This window comes from Camelina sativa, chromosome 7 (assembly GCF_000633955.1).
Source record: "Camelina sativa cultivar DH55 chromosome 7, Cs, whole genome shotgun sequence".
Lineage (NCBI taxonomy): Eukaryota > Viridiplantae > Streptophyta > Magnoliopsida > Brassicales > Brassicaceae > Camelina > Camelina sativa.
Window position 1 is genome coordinate 20,284,715 of NC_025691.1, and position 18,183 is coordinate 20,302,897.

Here is an 18,183-nt window from a genome sequence, read left to right on the forward strand (position 1 = left end):
ATGGGTACAATGGTTAGGTTGAAGACATGAGAAAAAAACATTTTAGTATTTTTGATTTGTTTTTTATTAAAAAAAAATTCTAACCGCAATCGTCTGCAACCGCAAACGCTTGCAAGAAGCACTCTCAGGAATTCAATGGTTGAGAGCGGTTGGGAGCGATTGAGAACGATTAAAAGCAGTTTGTATAATTGACATCAATCGCTAGCAACCGCTACCATCCGCAAATGCAGCATTTGCAGGAGATAACGGGAGAACCAATCTAACACCTAAGTTAATATCAATTTTAAGCTTTAAAAAGGACACGGTGTTAAAGCAAAAAAACTCTCTTCACGCGGCAATTGAAATGGCGATTCTGTTAAATAATGGGCCTTACGTTTAGAACAAAATGGGCCTTACGATGAGAACAAAATGGGCCTTAAGTCGAAAGTGTTCTCGAGATTCTTTCATATTTCCGTTCTGGGAAAGAAACGGCGGTTGTCTTGGTCGCCGGCGGCGAATGGAGTGTGCCGCGCGTGGCTTTGCGACGCGGTGCGTTGGTCCACCGACACGGAGGTGTGGCCAGTGTGGTGCTGTGGCGTATTGCTCCGTCTCTCATCAGGTTTTGTAACTTCTGCTTACTCTCTCTCTCTAAGCCTTGTTCTTCTTCATCGACCTAATCGGTTCTGGAGAAACAAAGAAGTGGTGATTTGATCGTTCTCTTGTAAGCTAGTTAAATAGGTTTGTAGTTAAGACTTAATAAACTCACGAATTTTTTTACATAAAAGTTCAATCCTTTGATCAATAGGTTCATTGTTAAGTTTTGTGGATCTTTGATTTGGTTGTAGACTTCACATTGGAGCTATCACAAGGAAGAGTGTGAGAGATTAGAAGAGCAAATGCGTCGTGTTGATCTGTTGAATGATTTCCCATTCACATTTACAGAAGAAGCTACGGTTCAGGTTTATGATGATAACTTATGGATGATATTGAGGAATCTAATGCCTTTTTGGTATGAACATTTTAGCTCAAAGTTTCTGTTTTTTTGCTTTTCGTTTATTTTTTCTTAGGTTAGTCGAAAACAGGAGAGCAGGTGCTCGTTTCTCAGCAAAAGGGATTTACATCATGTTGGAATGTGGATGTATGAGTGTAACTGTGGAGCCTCTGCTTCTTTTTCGTCTTATCATAGGTTTTGATTGCTTATGTTTTCTCATTAAGTTTTTGGTTTTAAACCATTTGTAAATTGAGCTGATTACTATCTTGTTCTTACAGTTTTAATAATGAAGGTTGGCATCTGCCGAGCTCTTCGTGTCCATGTCGTGGTATGCTTCACTTAAATTCTATGTTTATGGTTTTACTGAAAGATTTTTTTTTATTTATATAATTGTAAAATTATGATTTGGGATCACACAGGCCCTTTATGTCAAGTTACAAAACAGCTTTGTAGTTGGACGGACTATTTCGAGTGGAGAAAGATACCTCTAGATTCTCCTGTAGCTCTACTTCTCCACTGGGTAACGTTTCTTGTAATGATTGATGTGATTGCTAGTATCACTAGAATGCTTGAGGTTTTCAAACTATTGACTAATAGAGCTTGCTTATACTTCAGCCACTTACGATATATCATGCACTTCAAGCCATTGGGATGGGAAATTTGACTCCCCAAATAAGTTATGAACTTCGTATACATTATCTTGGTATGTTTCACTCTGTAACTCTTCTGCCTTTTTTGGAACTGTATTCTCTTTGAGGTTGCCGTCTTGTGTCTCTTTGTTGCAGTTTTTTTGCTAATCACCTCCATTTCCTTAATTCTAGTGTAGTTAGTACCTTATTCTTGGCATATGGAAATCATATACATATTTCAAAAGATGCATTATAGCAAATATGGTATAAATTCTGATTCATGGTTTGCTGATAGTTTTGAGCTTCTGAAGGGCCTCAGAAAGAGCTTGGCCAACTTGGTGTCTTCGCTGAGCTGCTAGCTCTCTTCCCTGGTTTTCGCATACGCATAGAGCTTGTTGGACCTGACGTTCCACAACGAATGTGAGTCCTGTCGTCCACAATCTGTTTAATTGTTTTGTATAGCACTCGTTATATTTTTAGCTTAGGCAAAGTAAATTACATCACAAGATATGTTTTGCTTTTTACCACTTTTCATTAGAGTTCTTTAAGCTTGTTCAACGGCAATATTGTAGCTGATTTTCTTTGTATGTATTGGCATAAATATGATGAATCGTTTTCTTTTTGCTCTCTTGGTGAACAGGGATGGAGAGATGGTCTCGCTTAGCAGATACTCCCGTTGCATGGAAGAAGAATGCGAATGTAAGTATTCAAGCGAAATTCCCAATCCCGGTAAAGAATCTGCCTTGTCTTCAGCTGTGTCGTTACAGCTCCATAGAGGATTTTACCATGATCGTTACAGTGACATAACAAAGGTATGCATTTCTACTAGTCTAGGGGAAAACAGTAACCTACAATAGTGTTCTCAAATGTCATATCCATTTTATTGGACCTTGGATTGATTGACCTTCTTGTCTGGGCAGGATTCACCTCCTCCTCACATAGTGATTGCTCCAAACGCTGGTGTCGCTGCATATCCAAGTTGGTTGCCAACTATTGTACGTTTTTCAGTAGCTGATGATCTTCAATCTTCCGCAGGAACGTCATTTTTTATATTTGTTATTCATTCATGTGAGTAAATTTCAGGAACTGATAAAGGAGATAAAAGTCCCAGCTGTATTCACTGATTACTGTGAAGAAGCTTGTCATTTGGCGGCTTGTTGCATTAAAACAATCACAGGACAACCTCTATCATTACCTGTAAGTCTAGCTTATAGGTTTATTATCCTATCCAACTTTTTTCAAATCTATGTCTTTTTTGTTGTGTGGTTTCCTCCTGCATATGGTCAGGCTTATGTCTCATCAAAACTGTATAAGTAGAATAGAGAGTCGACACATATACTATATAATGAAGTTGGAGGAGACAGAAACATCACTTTTTCATTATCTGACAAATCATCTCTGGGGCCACACACATAGACACACACACTCATGTCGAGTTCTCCAATCAAACCTTTGTTGGAAAATGATGTTTTCTGCTTAGAAAATATATACTTATTTCTTGTGTAATTCTTCAGAACCATGTTGATATGTATGGAATAATGATGTATCCTTGAAATGCAGATTGAGTTGAATCCATTTAGACAGCCGATGGCGGTGGAGGAGAGTCCTCTGTTGATCCCTTGCTACTCAAACTGCTTCATCTTCGCAATGTAAAAACTCTACAAAATTAATGCATTTGACCAAACATTATCTATTCAATAAATGTAGTACCATGTCACATCATTTTGTTTTGGTTGTTGTAGTTATTTATGTGGATAGGACCATCAAAGTGCATTGCATACAATCATTGTAGTCTTTTAATTCTTAGGTGAACATTTTTTATCCCATCCAAATATCCAATAGTATATTTAGTAAAAAAAATTCCCAATTATTTTTTCTAGATGTGTCACATGTCAATTGAAATAATGAAAAAGGTAAAGTTGAAAAGCATTGGTCATTATACAAACTTTACAAAGTACCGAACCTGATTGAGTGTTTGTAAATCTGGTTATGGAGAATTCACAATTCAGATGCCAAGTCGTGTCTACGTGGAAGATGAAACCAAAGCAAAGAATCTTCAAACCAAAACTTGTTTCTAACAAAAGTCTCGCCACAGTGTTAAAAGTCTATTTCTTCCACATCAAAAACCAAGCTAATATTTTTATCTCCCCCAAAGTCCAATTTCCAAAAATCCCAAAACACAGCAGAGAGAGAGAAAAAGAAAAAAGAAAAAAAAGAAAACTCAAACACCCTAATGGATCATCTTCAACCTTGACAACAAGAAACCCTCTTCCCCCAAATCCCCCAAAAATCTTGGAAACAAAAGTCTCAAAATTTAGCGAGATACGATCGGATGTCTCAGAACCCATCATCACATCAGACTCGTACCCTCTTCTTTCTCTTATGCCTTCTTCTAGGGTTTGGTTTTTGCGTTGACCTGGGTCAATCCCTGAAGGTTCCTTTCAGCGTTAACGATGTTCTTCCGATGCTACCTCGTCAAGTCTCGTGGCCCGTTTTGAACAGTTTCCACAACGCTGTGGATTTGTTGCCTGTTTTTATCGGGTCCGTTACTCCTAATAACGCGTCTCTTGAGTGGAAAGGTGCTTGCTTTAATGGCAACGAAGCTCGCCTCGATATCACCGGTAGTGATCGTGACGTCCCTGGACTCGGCGGTGGCGTTCTCCATCTCAAAGTTGGTTAATTTCACTTTCTTTGGCTTTGAATCTTATTCAATTTGTTCTTGTTTTTGCTCCCAAGTACTATGATTTAGCTTCAATCCTCAAATTTCATAAAGTTTTTGCCTTTTTTGGTAACAAAACTGGGAGGACGTTGTGTAGTTGTTTTGATGATATTTGGGAACTCTTTTGTTGCAGACATCTAAGGCACATAGCTTGACATGTATGGACCTATATGTCTTTGCAACGCCATACAGGATCACTTGGGACTACTATTTCTCTGCTAGAGATCATACTTTGAACTTCGATTCATGGGAAGAGAAAGCTGAGTTAGAATATGTTAGTTTTTGTTTAGTTTACTTCTTTTATAGCTCTTAAGAAGCTGTGTGTGGTGTTTGTTTGTTTGTTTTGTGGTGATTTATATTTAAGTGTATATTCGAATGAGTAGGTGAAGGAGCATGGAGTTTCAGTGTTTCTAATGCCATCAGGGATGCTCGGGACGTTGCTTTCTTTGATTGATGTGTTGCCTCTTTTCTCCAATACTGCTTGGGGACAGAATGCTAATTTGGCGTTCTTGACGAAACATATGGGTGCTACGTTTGAGAAACGGCCTCAACCTTGGCGGTCAACGATTAATCCTGAAGATGTGCATTCTGGCGATTTCTTGGCCCTGTCAAAGATTCGAGGTAGATGGGGTGGTTTTGAGACGTTAGAGAAATGGGTGACTGGTGCTTTTGCTGGTCATACTGCTGTTTGTTTGAAGGATGATTTGGGGAATCTTTGGGTTGGTGAATCCGGACATGAGAATGAAAAGGTTAGACTACATTTGGAGAAATTTTTCCTAAACATTTTGAGGTTTTTGGAGATATTTACTCTCTTTTTTTCTCTGATAGGGTGAAGAAATCATTGTTGTGATTCCTTGGGATGAATGGTGGGAACTGACTTTGAAGGATAATTCAAATCCTCAAGTTGCTTTGCTTCCTCTACATCCTGATATCCGAGCAAAGTTCAACAATACTGCTGCGTGGGAATATGCCCGGAGCATGTTAGGCAAACCGTATGGATATCACAACATGATATTCAGCTGGATCGATACTCTGGCCGATAACTACCCACCTCCCCTTGATGCTCACTTGGTACTTTTTTTATCTCTGATATTCTTAAAAGATCTATCATCATTATCATCATCATGGTAATAAACAAGTGACTTTGGACTTTCAGGTTATTTCTGTCATGTCTATGTGGACTCGTGTACAACCCGCATATGCTGCAAATATGTGGAACGAGGCACTGAATAAACGACTCGGTACTGAGGTATACATCTATACAAAAACATGTTTCTACTACTCTTCTGAATAGGACATACAGGATAGCTAATAAGTTTTCTGTTGTACAGGATCTGGATTTGTATGGGATTCTTGAAGAAACAGCGAGGCGTGGAATGTCATTTGATGAGTTACTCACCATCCCTGAACAGGATGAGTGGGTTTATAGCGACGGGAAATCAACTACGTGCGTAGCTTTCATCCTTGCAATGTACAAAGCTGCTGGTGTTTTCGACCCTCTTGCTGATCACATTCAAGTCACTGAGTTCACCGTGAGTTTCTTTCAATATCAAGTCTTCACCTTTTATTCCATTTAACATTACTCTTAGAGCGTTTCCTTCTCTCGTTTTCAGATCCGAGATGCGTACACTCTGAAGTTATATGAAAATAACCAGACTCGGCTACCGAGTTGGTGCAACACAGAGGAAGGGAAGCTTGAGTTCTGTCAGATTCTGGGTGAATACAGAATGGAGTTACCTGGTTATAACACCATTGACCCATATCCCAACATGAACGAGAATTGCCCTTCTTTACCTCCTAATTATGAGAGGCCTTCTAAGTGTTAGCAAAATTAATCGACATGTATGTCTCTCTCTCTCTCTCTGTCTGTTTGTGTTTGTCATCTTTTGGTTTATTATCTAAGTTTTACCCTTTTAGTTAGAGGGAAAGTAAACCACGTTTTAAGTACTACAATCGTTTTGTGAATATCTGATATGAATATGATGATGCTCTTATCAAATCAAAATGTTGTCTGCTTAATGCTCTTTTTATCTCTTTGCTGGCAAAATTGTCTGAATTTGTCGACCTCTGTTTTGTGAGTAGCTATCAAAGAAGACAGTCGTATATGGCAGAAACGAATACAAGATGCTATAGGTTTGAATACAAATCAACAAGTAAGAAACAAAGTATTAAAAAGGACCAGCCTTACCTTTTTACCTATGATATTATGGATAATTAGTACAAACGGTATGATACGAAAGCCTGATAAATCAGATGTTTGCAACTTTGACGACAGTAAAATATTGTAACAGGACATCAAATTTAGGTGACGTAAACCAGGAAGCTATCAACTAATAACATATGACGTCGTTAAAAACGTGGAAGTCGAACATTCGCTGATGACTTTTTTCCGACCAAACCAACTCCCACTTGAAACTAAACAAAAACTAAACTTAGTTGAACGTCTTTATTTGACTCCGCCACCTTCAGTTCCCTCAAACCGGTTTTACTAGCATCGATTAAGTAAATATTAAACCAGGCCGAAGTCTTTCTGTTGCACAAGAGTCTTCTTCTTCTACTCTTGATGACCTATGCCAAGTGTGAACGTGACTAAGACCAATAGATGTTTCTATTGGAATCATTCACCATTTCTATTCTTATTAAAAAAATTATATAATCTAGAAAAAAATTGGCAGACACGCAAACGATTCCCAACGACCTCTCACCCGCCAACACAAAACGCAAACGCAGTAAGCTTGACCTCATTTATATATCTTCTTATATTTAAAAAACCATCTTCAAACGGCTTTACCTGTTTTTAGCTTTCAATCTCTCTCTCTCTCTCTTTCTAAATTCTCTCCTAAAATCCTAAATATTACCCCTCTCATTTGTTTCTTTTGCTTCTTTTTTTTCTTTTTTGGGTGGCTACCTATAATCCGAAAACCACCATGAGGTTTTGTGTTTTCGGGTTTTTATCGCTTTTCTTGATCGTTTCTCCTGCCAACGCCTGGTTCTTCCCCAACAACTCCACCACAATACCACCGTCTCTACGTAACACCACACGCGTTTTTTGGGACGCTTTCTCCAATTTCACCGGTTGTCACCACGGCCAAAACGTTGATGGTCTCTACCGTATCAAGAAATACTTCCAGCGTTTTGGTTACATCCCTGAAACGTTTTCAGGGAATTTCACCGATGATTTTGATGATATTCTCAAAGCCGCCGTCGAATTGTACCAGAGGAATTTTAGGCTTAACGTTACAGGTGAGCTCGACGCGTTCACCATCAAACACATCGTGATCCCGCGTTGTGGTAATCCTGATGTGGTGAATGGTACCTCGTTGATGCATAGTGGGAGAAGAAAGACCTTCGAGGTCAATTTCTCCCGCTCGCGTTTGCATGCGGTTAAACGCTACACGTTGTTTCCAGGCGAGCCACGGTGGCCGAAAGACCGTCGCGACTTGACCTACGCGTTTGACCCGAGAAACCCGTTGACCGAAGAGGTCAAAGGCGTTTTCGCACGCGCGTTTGGCCGTTGGTCCGACGTGACAGCTTTGAATTTCACGCGCTCTGAATCTTTCTCGACGTCCGACATCACGATCGGGTTCTACACCGGAGATCACGGAGACGGGGAGCCTTTCGACGGCGTGTTAGGAACCTTAGCTCACGCTTTCTCTCCTCCAAGTGGGAAGTTCCACCTCGACGCAGACGAGAACTGGGTGGTCTCCGGAGACCTAGACAGTTTCCTCTCGGTCACGGCCGCGGTTGATCTTGAATCCGTGGCGGTTCACGAGATCGGTCATCTTCTCGGTTTAGGACATTCCTCGGTTGAGGAATCCATCATGTATCCGACGATTACGACGGGGAGACGTAAGGTTGACTTAACCAATGATGACGTGGAAGGAATCCAGTACTTATACGGTGCGAACCCTAACTTCAACGGCACGTCACCACCGTCTACAACCACTCGCCAACGAGACACTGGTTCCTTCTTCGGTGCTGCTTGGCGAATCAATGGTTCATTGAGATCGACAATTTTCAGTATCTTGTTATCAACCATCGGACTGATCTTGTGGTTACCTTAGATATATATATATATATATATATATATATATATATATATATATTTTTTTTTACTTGGATTTTTTTTATTAGTCTCACATCTTATTATTATTTTTTTTAAGGATGGGGATATATACACATATACTCAGTCATTGGTTCATTTTTACAGTTTTTCTTTTCACATATACTTCTTGTATATAAAATTGCTTTATATCATATATCAATATGTTTGACTTCGTGTTATACAATTTGGGAAAAATGTCAATTAAATCATGAACTTACACAAAAACGCCAATTAAACCCTGAACTTTCCCTAAGGCCATTTAAATCATCAAATTGCGTTGTCAAATCTAATTAAACATCACATTTTATTTTAAACGCCGAAATATACATCGCGTAAAATTGGGTGACGGAGTAAATAAACTCCGTTTAACGCCCGTTCACGTGTGTTAGAGCCACCCGTTAGAATAAAAAAAAACTCGAAAACCCCAAATTATATCGATCTCTAACCCTAAACCCCCAAATTCAAATTGGACAATCCCTAAATCGATTTCATCTTCTCTTCACCTTCTCTTCACCTTTTCTTCTTTACGATTTTGAGATATGAGTTGCAAGTTTGGACAATCAAGTTCTGAGAACAGAGGACGGGGTTGCCATGGTTTTCCGGCAAAGTGTCATTGCGGCTTAGATGTTGCCATCTACACATCAAGTACAAAGCAAAACCCAGGAAGACCTTACTTTCGTTGTCCAACCAGAGGAGATGTAAGTAACTAATTTTGTTATGAAATTGTGTTTTCTAGATTTGTTGATAATAGTTTATCAATTTACGACTGTAGGAGCATTTGTTTAAGTGGGTGGAAGAAGGTGTGTACGAAGAGGTTGTAGAAGCATTACCAAAAATATCCATAATTAACAATGAGATAAGCAATGCAATATATGAGGTTGCTGTAGAAATTGATGGGTTAAAGACTCGGATTGAAGAACTGAAGGAAGATGCAATGTGGAGCAAAAGAGAACTTAACAAATGGAAATTGATGTTATTGTGCTTGGTATACCTTTGTGTTACTGTAATTGTCATGGTAATTGTAATTCTAATGTGTAAAACCTCAAAAGGAACATTTGTTTTTGGTTACTAGTGTCTTTGTGTTCTGTCTTTGGTGTTGGATCATCGTTTGTGTCTTTGGTAATGAAAAAATTTGGTACTTGTTATGAGTTAAACCCAAAAAAAAGGGAGGTAGAAAACAAAAATCATTCATAATGAAAAACATTTGGTCCACACAACTAGCTGAACCATAACATCCATCCACGTTCAACACACTGAACTAAAGAAGACAAAAAACAAACAAACCTAATGAAAAACATTTGGTCCACACAACAACAAAGCACTCATGAACACTCAAACCAAACAAAGTAACGATTCATTCATAAAGGTAATCTAGGAGGAACACTCAAACCATGATGAAAATCGACCAAGTCCTTGCTCATCTTGTCCTTGTGACCCAACCGCTGGTCCTTGAGATCCTTGTTGAGCTTGTGACCCAACCGCTGGTCCTTGGGATCCTTGTTGAGCTTGTGGTTCTTGGTTTTTCCTTGGTCGACCTCTTGGTCTCCTTGGTACACTAGCAACCACAATAGGATTTTTGCAGCCATGCTTGTTGTGGCCTTGTTGGAAGCAGTTAGAGCATGTCATGACTCTCTTTTCCCGTGACATCTTATCTGACGAAGATGAAGATTCATTTCTTCCTTTCCTCCTTGCATAGTTAGACGGCCTTCCTGGGTTCCCTCTTCTCCATGGTGGTGGCAATACAGCCAGCCTATTCAATCTAGGCCACAATTGCATCCCTTGGACAGGCCTAATACCATCTCTGTATGTCTCTCTCCACCTTATCCTTGTGTAACAAGCATTAACATAGTCCTCCACCTTTTCTCTTTTTCCTATTATCACACATGCAGCATGAACACAAGGGATTCCAACCATTTGCCACTTCCTGCAACCACAAGTTCTCTCATTCATATCAACACTATAGCCAACACCATTCTGATATACCTCATGAATGTTGTGTCTGGCCATATATCTCTGACAAGCTGATGCCCCAGTTATCATTTTTTCAATCTCCGCATGAGCTCTCTTTGTGAACCGTGTCTTCATCCGGTCAGCTATGACAAAGCGCTTTGCATTTCTGACCATGCATTGCCTCCTTATGTCCTCTAGCATTTCCAATAAAGGCTTTTTCCTTGCCTGGCTTATAGTTATATTAAAAGACTCACTCAGATTGTTGAGGTTGTCATTGCATATAGTACCAATCCTAAAGAAAGCTCTGCTCTAGGTAATTGGATTAGTAACAACACTTCGCACCAACTATCAAAGCTTGAGACCTATAGAGTTTTATATCGTACCTTGTCTTCAATGAATACATCAACAATGCAAGCTTGAATTCTTCAGGAGAGTTGTACGTTTTCTCCATTGCTAACAAACCCTATGGATCGTCAACATCTCTACGACCTCCATCTTCTTTGTCTTGGGCCTCGTCTTCGTCATCAGATGAAAAAGGATCTGGAATTTTGTCATCATCCCATATATCATCACCGCTGTCGGAATCAGAACCATCTTCTATTCCTCTAACAGCCTCTGGGAAGTCGTCTGCAATATTTGCGTTAACATCTTCTTCCATACCCTGCATTTCGTCATCTTCACCACCTTGCATTTCGTTATCTTCACCACCAGCTCCATCATCAACATCATCGAAGTCGTCATCATCATACACCACACAATCATCTTCACTGTCGTGCTCCACTTCATGCTCCACTTCAGGCTCAATAGCCTCCTCTTCACCGCTTCTATTTTTCCGTTTGCGACGCCGTTTTTTAGCTTGACCATTATCTCCGGCAACAACAGCCTCTGATACAACTTCTTGAGACCAAATCCTTCTCCGACATCAACCTCTACAGCTCCAACTCCTTCGAACTCAGCCTCCGAAGCTCCAAATCCTTTGATTACCTCAACCTCTACAGCTCCGACTCCTTCGACATCAGCCTCCGAAGCACCAAATCCTTCTCTAACCTCAACCTCTACAGCTCCAACTCCTCCGATTACCTCAACCTCTGCAGTTTCATACATAATTACACTATTTGATTCGTCTCGCGGTGGATCTTCAACTCTTTCTCCAACAAACGAAATCACGCCCTTGTTTTTTACTTTCGGCATCGAATCGAAAACAGGGTTTCATGAAAATGATTTTAATTTGGGGATTTAGGGTTAGTAATCGATATAATTTAGGGTTTTCGAGTTTTTTTTTATCCTAATACAGACGTGAACGGGCGTTAAACGGAGTTTATTTACTCCGTCACCCAATTTTACGCGAAGTATATTTCGGCGTTTAAAATAAAATGTGATGTTTAATTAGATTTGGCAACGCAATTTGATTATTTAAATGGCCTTAGGGAAAGTTCAAGGTTTAATTGGCGTTTTTGTGTAAGTTCATGATTTAATTGACATTTTTCCCTATATAATTTATAGACTTTGGTGATTAATTCTAAATCCCGCATTACGACCAAAAAAAAAATTAACAAAAAGTAATATTGGAACGTTTTGTTTTGTCTAATGGAAAAATGAAAGATGATGGATGGCCACACCAAACACCACGACCTATATTCCACAAGTCGCACCACAATATTCTCCCCCGAGTACGACAATATAAAAGCTTCCCTAACACATCAATTAATCCTCCAAATCCAAACCATACACCGCGTAAACCTTCATGATTTCCTCTACCACCATACTTTGGTAAATTATTTTCTTTCATTTCCTAAACTTTAATTGTATTTCAAAATTTTTATTGGTTTACCATTTCTTTTTACGTTACATGAACTAATTCTTGATATAAGAAAAGAAAAGGCTAAAAGAATAACAATTGGAAACAACTTCTATACAAAATAAAAAGATAATATGATGTAATTTAAAAGATCAACACATAATACATATATAGATACTATTATACTAACGAACCCATATTTTACTACATTTTTTTTTTTGGAGAATGATGACTTACCTCGTAAGAGAAAAATATATATCGAAAAACACATTATTTTTTAAACCAATCATACATGCGTTTTTGAGGTTCGTCAATTTTGTTTAAGTATATCCCATCAACTGTTGCAGTACCCATAAATGCATAAATGCAGTTCATCACATTGTCGAACTGAGGCTCCTTTGTATGCTCTCCATAACATATGGTGAAATTCCATTTTACGAACCAGGAAAGATGGATGCATAGTAATGAGGGTTGCGTCATATGATAAGGAAGCAATTATCTTTCTTGTCCTTTTTAATTAGCTCACTGTATTAAAAATTAATTTTAACAATCGATCGATAATGTAAAAATTAAAGAATGCTAAGCAAAGACTGACTCATTTCCATGACATTAACCCTTTTACTAATCAATCAATTATCAACTTCAATAATTCATCCTACCCATTTTGTCAGTAAAGCAATCAAATGTGATCAATAATTCATCCTACCCATTTTGTCAGTAATTCGTCCAAATATATCTCACGGATAACAACTATATTTTATCGACGTAATTCTAACTAATTGCCAACCAACACCTTCATTGGAAATTAGTCAGAATGTATCTATGTAGGACACATGTTTAGTTAACACATTTTCGATGGTTTTTCCAGAAAACTTCTTATCAGTTTCTGACAAAAAACTCGACCAATTAATTTTTAATAAAATATTTATAAATATCCGACCAGTTAAACATTTTCGATGGCTTCGTCTCTCAGAATTTGTTAAAAATTAGTCAGAAACGCGTCAAAAAAATTAAACGACACATTTATCAGAGTACGCTGTGTTTTTTTTTTTGTATCAAAGACTAACAATTTAAAAAATTCTTGAAAAAACTTGTATACAAAAGAGAACCATATATTATTTACATTATCACAAAATACATAGATATTAAACGAACTATATATTATTTACATTATTTATATTCCAACACCAAAGTCAAATGATAACTTACCTCATAAAAGAAAAATATATATTAAAAACTTATTTTCATATATGTAGTTAGTTTTGCAGAAAACATATTATACTTTATACCAATCATACATGCGTATTTGCGGTCCATTGCTTTTCTTCTGTAAGTAGATCCCATCAACTTTGGCAATCCAGAAGCGTAGCTGACCAAAACGTTGGACATTAGCTCCTCTGTGAGCTCTCCATAACATATGCTGATACTCCATGTTAGGGTTGCAAGTGCAGATTCTGGAACAACTATCTGTGAGGAACAAGTCGTTGTGCCGAACAGAGAGTTGTACCAATCGAGAAGCTGCATCAGATCACATACGTCTGAGTTGTTGACATGGATGCGTGAGCTGACGTGGCAAGACATGAGTGGGTGTGATGATGTGTCAAGGAAGGTTGTTGACTTGGCATTGAAGATATAGACGAGATTTTACTTGGAGATATAAAGAATATTCTCTGCGACAAATAAGGAAAGGATAAGCTTGAGCAGCAAACCATTTCCTTTTACTTGGAGATATGAAGAATATTCTCTGCAACAAATAAGGAAAGGATAAGCAATCAGCAAACAGGTTCCTTATCCCTTGATACTTGGAGATTTGCCTTGAATGGTTTCTCAAGTCGCCTATATATATTCTAGGAGTAGGCCACGAGCCAATTTGAGCACTCTAGAATATTGATACAGTTGTAAACTTCGAAGCCACAAAGATAAGGCTTAGAAGGTGTGTTCCCAGTTCTCTGTGACGTTAATCAGGGAGGTGATTAAGTGCACAGGGAATTATTTTTCTTTCTCTTAGATCTATACTGGTGAGAGTTTAGATAGAAAAGAGAGATGGTTGGTTTTACTCTCTTAGATCTACACAGGGTGTTGTGTTAGATAGAAAAGAGAGAGTCTCAGATTCATTCTTTGTCGGGATCAATCCTATTGGGTAGAATAGGTTGAGTAAGAGCCGAGACAAAATTGTATCATTGTAAGAGATAAATTTTGTTAATAAGATTGGAGAGAAAAGCGTTAGCTTGGCGCGTTCCAAGTGTAAATCAATGTGTTGTGCATCTCTATACCCTTTCAATTGGTAGCAGAGCGGACGCCTGATAAAAGAATTGTTTATCTTTTCAACAGATGAGATCTTGAGACGAGGTATGGAGAATCCACAACAGTTCGTTGATGAGAACAATCCGCTAATGCTTGATGCTGAGCATTATGATGATTGGAAAGCACAAATCAGACAGATGATTCAGAGTCGTGATATGGAAGTCTGGTTCGCTGTTGAAGATGGATGGTCACTTCCAACACTTATGAACATGAGAGGAGAAACTGTAATAAAACCCTGTAAGCTATGAACGGCTGAGGAGAAGTTAAAGGGAAAACAGAACGCTGAAGCGTTATCTATAATTTTCAGCTGCTTACCGATGGATCTGTTCGCGATGGTACAAGAGTGTATGTCGGCGAAAGAAGCTTGGGATATTTTGGAAGCCTTCTTTGAGGAAACCAGAAGGGTGAAGAAGAAAAAATCTGATGTATTACCATCCTGTCATTCAACATTCAACTAAGCTCCCATTGTCAGGAAGTTGTAGTGCTGAAGAATGTATATAAGGATAAGAGGTTTGTCAAGGAATTTCTCTAAAGCTTATCACGCGGATATATTTCTCACAAATCTGATGGTAAAGGTGCTTTAAGTTCTGATGAACAGAAGGTTGATCAGTGTGTGAAATTAGTTCAGACAGACGAACTGCAGATGAGAAAGAATGATCAGAAGGCTGAAGAATCATTCACTCTGAAGACTGTAGAAACTCAGACGTCTGTTCAAGGTAATAAGGGAGTAATGATTAAGAAGCAGTTCAGAAGTCTGAAGGGTGTACAATGTCAGCATCAATCTTCAGCATCCAGATCTGATAGAGACAAAGAATCTCAGAATTCTGAATATCAAGGTTATGGACACTTTCAATCATAATGTTCTAGACTTGAAAGAAGAAGCGTGTTGAAGTGTTACAACTGTCAAGGATGTGTTCATACGAAATCTTGTTTGATATGGAGTGATATTGATTCAGCCAAAGAAGATGATGAGAATCAGAAGTCTGTTTTGAAGCCTAAGGATGATGTGGCTGGCTTATCCATTGAGAAACAAGTCATTGTTCTGTCTAAGGATCTGATTGTGCAGAAGAAGGAGAATTATGATCTGGTGTCTGAGAAGAAAGAGCTGCTCTATAGAGTCTTCACTCTTGAGAAATTGTTGTCTGAAGAGAAATTTATTACGTCTCTGTTGAGACAATGTCTTGAGGATCAGCTAAAGAATAACAAGAGGCTGAGTAAAGGAGCAAAAGATCTGGACAAGCGGCTGGTCACTCACAAGGGTACTATGATTTCAAATTGTGGTATGAAGAACCATGGAAGAAACTCAAGTGGTGACACAAGTGCAGTGAATGGGTCAATAGTGCTGCAAAACATAGGTGGTGTTGTCAAACGAGCGTCTGAGTTCAACCTGCAGAAGACTAAACATATGATTGTTGTGAACAACCTGAGAGGGAAATTGCGTCGTTGTTGGTATTGTGGTGTGATTGGTCATATTAAGGTTGATTGCTACAGATTTAAGAATCGTGTAAGTCAACTATTAAGCCAGAAGAAGTTCCACAATGTTGGAAGAAGAGGCAATCAATTCTTCATTAAGAAGAATGATCTGTATTGTTATAGTGGATCTTCAAGTACAACAATTAACAATGGTTTACACCTCAAATCGATGAAAGAAAAGACAAGATCAGAAGTTGAGACAAGAATGTGGAGTGTCAGAGATCTGAACAAAAGAACATGTCGCTGTTATTATACAAGTCAGAGCCTCCACAAAGCTGCCTGTTTCAAGTGTCTGGATTGTACTATACCACTCACGCATCTGAAGGAGTGTCACAAAATGTTCGAAGATACAGGCGAGTAAACATCAAGAAGCGTGACATGACCTGTTATGTTGTGCACACTGTTGATGGTCAACAGACTGTTGTATTGAAGAACTATGGTAGTTCAAGTTGTAGGTAAAATCAGAGGCAAAGGTGCATCTCGGGGTAAAGACCAGCCCACTATGGAATCTGTCTACCTTGTCGATGGTCTAAGCCAATCTGATTAGCATCAATTAGTTGTGTGACGAGGGTTTAGATGTTACCTTCACCAAGGAAAGACGTCAGGTGGTTGATGAGCGCGGAAATATTTGAGTCCAAAGTCAGCGCTCTGATAATAGCTATTATATATCTGATAACAGCAGTGTTCTATGATGTCTACACCTTTTTGAACATTATTAAAAAACATGGACTAGTAGTATCCGCAAAAAAAATGCATATATTTCAAACAAAAATACGATTTTTAGGCCATAACATATATCAAGGTACTATAACACCTATATCTAGATCTATAGAATTTGCAAATAAATTTCCAGATGAAATAAAAGAGAAATCACAATTACAAAGATTTTTAGGCTGCTTAAACTACATATCTGATTTTCTACCTAATCTACGAAAAACTATACAACCATTGTTTCAAAGATTACAAAAGAACCCCATACCATGGTCAAGTCTGCATACTAGTCTAGTCCAGGATATCAAGAAAAAGGTTATAACACTACCATGTCTAGTCATCCCACACCCTAATGCATTCATGATAATAGAGACAGATGCATCAGAAATAGGTTACGGGGGAATCCTTAAACAGAAAATGCCAGAGTCTACCCAAGAGTCTATAGTCCGTTTCCACTCGGGAGTTTGGCTTGGACCACAAAAGAATTACTCTATAGTTAAAAAGGAAGTTTTAGCTATAGTAAACTGTATTTCTAAATTTCAAGATGATTTAATAAACAAAAAGTTTTTACTACGTGTCGATTGCAAATCGGCCAAATAGATTTTACAAAAGGATGTTAAAAACTTAGTTTCTAAACAAATATTTGCAAGATGGCAAGCTATTTTATCTGTTTTTGATTTTGATATACAATATATAAAAAGAGAAAATAATTCTTTACCTGATTTTCTAACAAGGGAGTATTTACAGGGAAAATCTCAGGATCACCAAAATGAGTGAAACACAAAAGAAACCAATGAGTGCATCAGACTACGTCAAGAATCAACCACATTTACAAGGAAAGCAATTAACCACTAGCAACCAATTCTCTGCCTTGGCGGAATTTCCTCCTTTATCCTATGCAAAAGCCGTCAACCCCCAGCCACAAAAAATATCCAATCCATCCTCCTCACAAAAAACCATAGATCAAAAATCGTCCTACTTCCTTAAACCACAACGCCAACACCTTATTACAACCTCATTTACCAAACCAATATCCNTTAACCAATTTTCTGCCTTGGCGGAATTTCCTCATTTATCCTATGCAAAAGCCGTTAACCCACAACCACAAAAAATATCCAATCCATCCTCCTCACAAAAAACCATAGATCAAAAATCGTCCTACTTCCTTAAACCACAACGCCAACACCTTATTACAACCTCATTTACCAAACCAATATCCCTTAAAGATCTAACCCAATATACCAACCGCATATTTTACGAAGAAAGTCAATACCTTACCGATAACCTTACCAAAAACCGCACATTCTACGAATTCATTCTCGTAGACACCAAATCAGTAGAAATAACCCACCATACCGACAAGAATGACCCAAACCTTATTTCCTACTCCACCTGCAAAATCCTCAAAGTATGCAATCCCCAAGATCTCGGATTCATAAACCTGCACACCGCAAAAGAATTCTCCATCCCGGGGTTCCATATTCCAAGATTTACCTACATAGATTACCAGAAGGCCTTTTTCCA

General features: G+C 38.4%; 4 protein-coding genes across 5 annotated transcripts; 3 read left to right on the top strand and 1 right to left on the bottom strand.

Moving 5' to 3' along the window:
- On the top strand, positions 442–3,326 carry LOC104701656 (zinc finger MYND domain-containing protein 15-like). 2 transcript variants are annotated; one of them, XM_010417387.2, is made up of 11 exons: positions 442–598; positions 825–938; positions 1,047–1,165; positions 1,249–1,298; positions 1,390–1,490; positions 1,586–1,673; positions 1,911–2,019; positions 2,240–2,411; positions 2,520–2,594; positions 2,683–2,796; positions 3,160–3,326. In XM_010417387.2, the coding sequence occupies exons 1-11, from the start codon at positions 497–499 to the stop codon at positions 3,250–3,252; spliced, it is 1,137 nt and encodes a 378-aa protein (XP_010415689.1). In that variant the 5' UTR covers positions 442–496; the 3' UTR covers positions 3,253–3,326. The 2 variants fall into 2 exon arrangements, with proteins under 2 accessions (XP_010415689.1, XP_010415690.1); XM_010417388.2 differs by having other exon boundaries at positions 505–717.
- On the top strand, positions 3,918–6,317 carry LOC104701657 (the record flags this gene model as incomplete). The annotated part of the gene is given in 7 exon segments (XM_010417391.2): positions 3,918–4,270; positions 4,452–4,592; positions 4,702–5,067; positions 5,147–5,389; positions 5,475–5,567; positions 5,650–5,850; positions 5,932–6,317. Coding segments are annotated over 7 exon segments (1,596 nt in total). The 3' UTR covers positions 6,145–6,317.
- LOC104701658 (metalloendoproteinase 2-MMP-like) lies at positions 6,401–8,414 on the top strand. The gene is made up of 2 exons (XM_010417392.2): positions 6,401–6,471; positions 6,610–8,414. The coding sequence occupies exon 2, from the start codon at positions 7,246–7,248 to the stop codon at positions 8,380–8,382; it is 1,137 nt and encodes a 378-aa protein (XP_010415694.1). The 5' UTR covers positions 6,401–6,471; positions 6,610–7,245; the 3' UTR covers positions 8,383–8,414.
- Positions 10,837–11,564, bottom strand: LOC104704795 (sodium/potassium/calcium exchanger 1-like). Its single transcript, XM_010420827.1, has 2 exons — positions 11,266–11,564; positions 10,837–11,197 (listed from the first exon to the last, which is right to left on the bottom strand). Exons 1-2 carry the CDS (start codon positions 11,562–11,564, stop codon positions 10,837–10,839), a joined length of 660 nt encoding a protein of 219 aa, XP_010419129.1.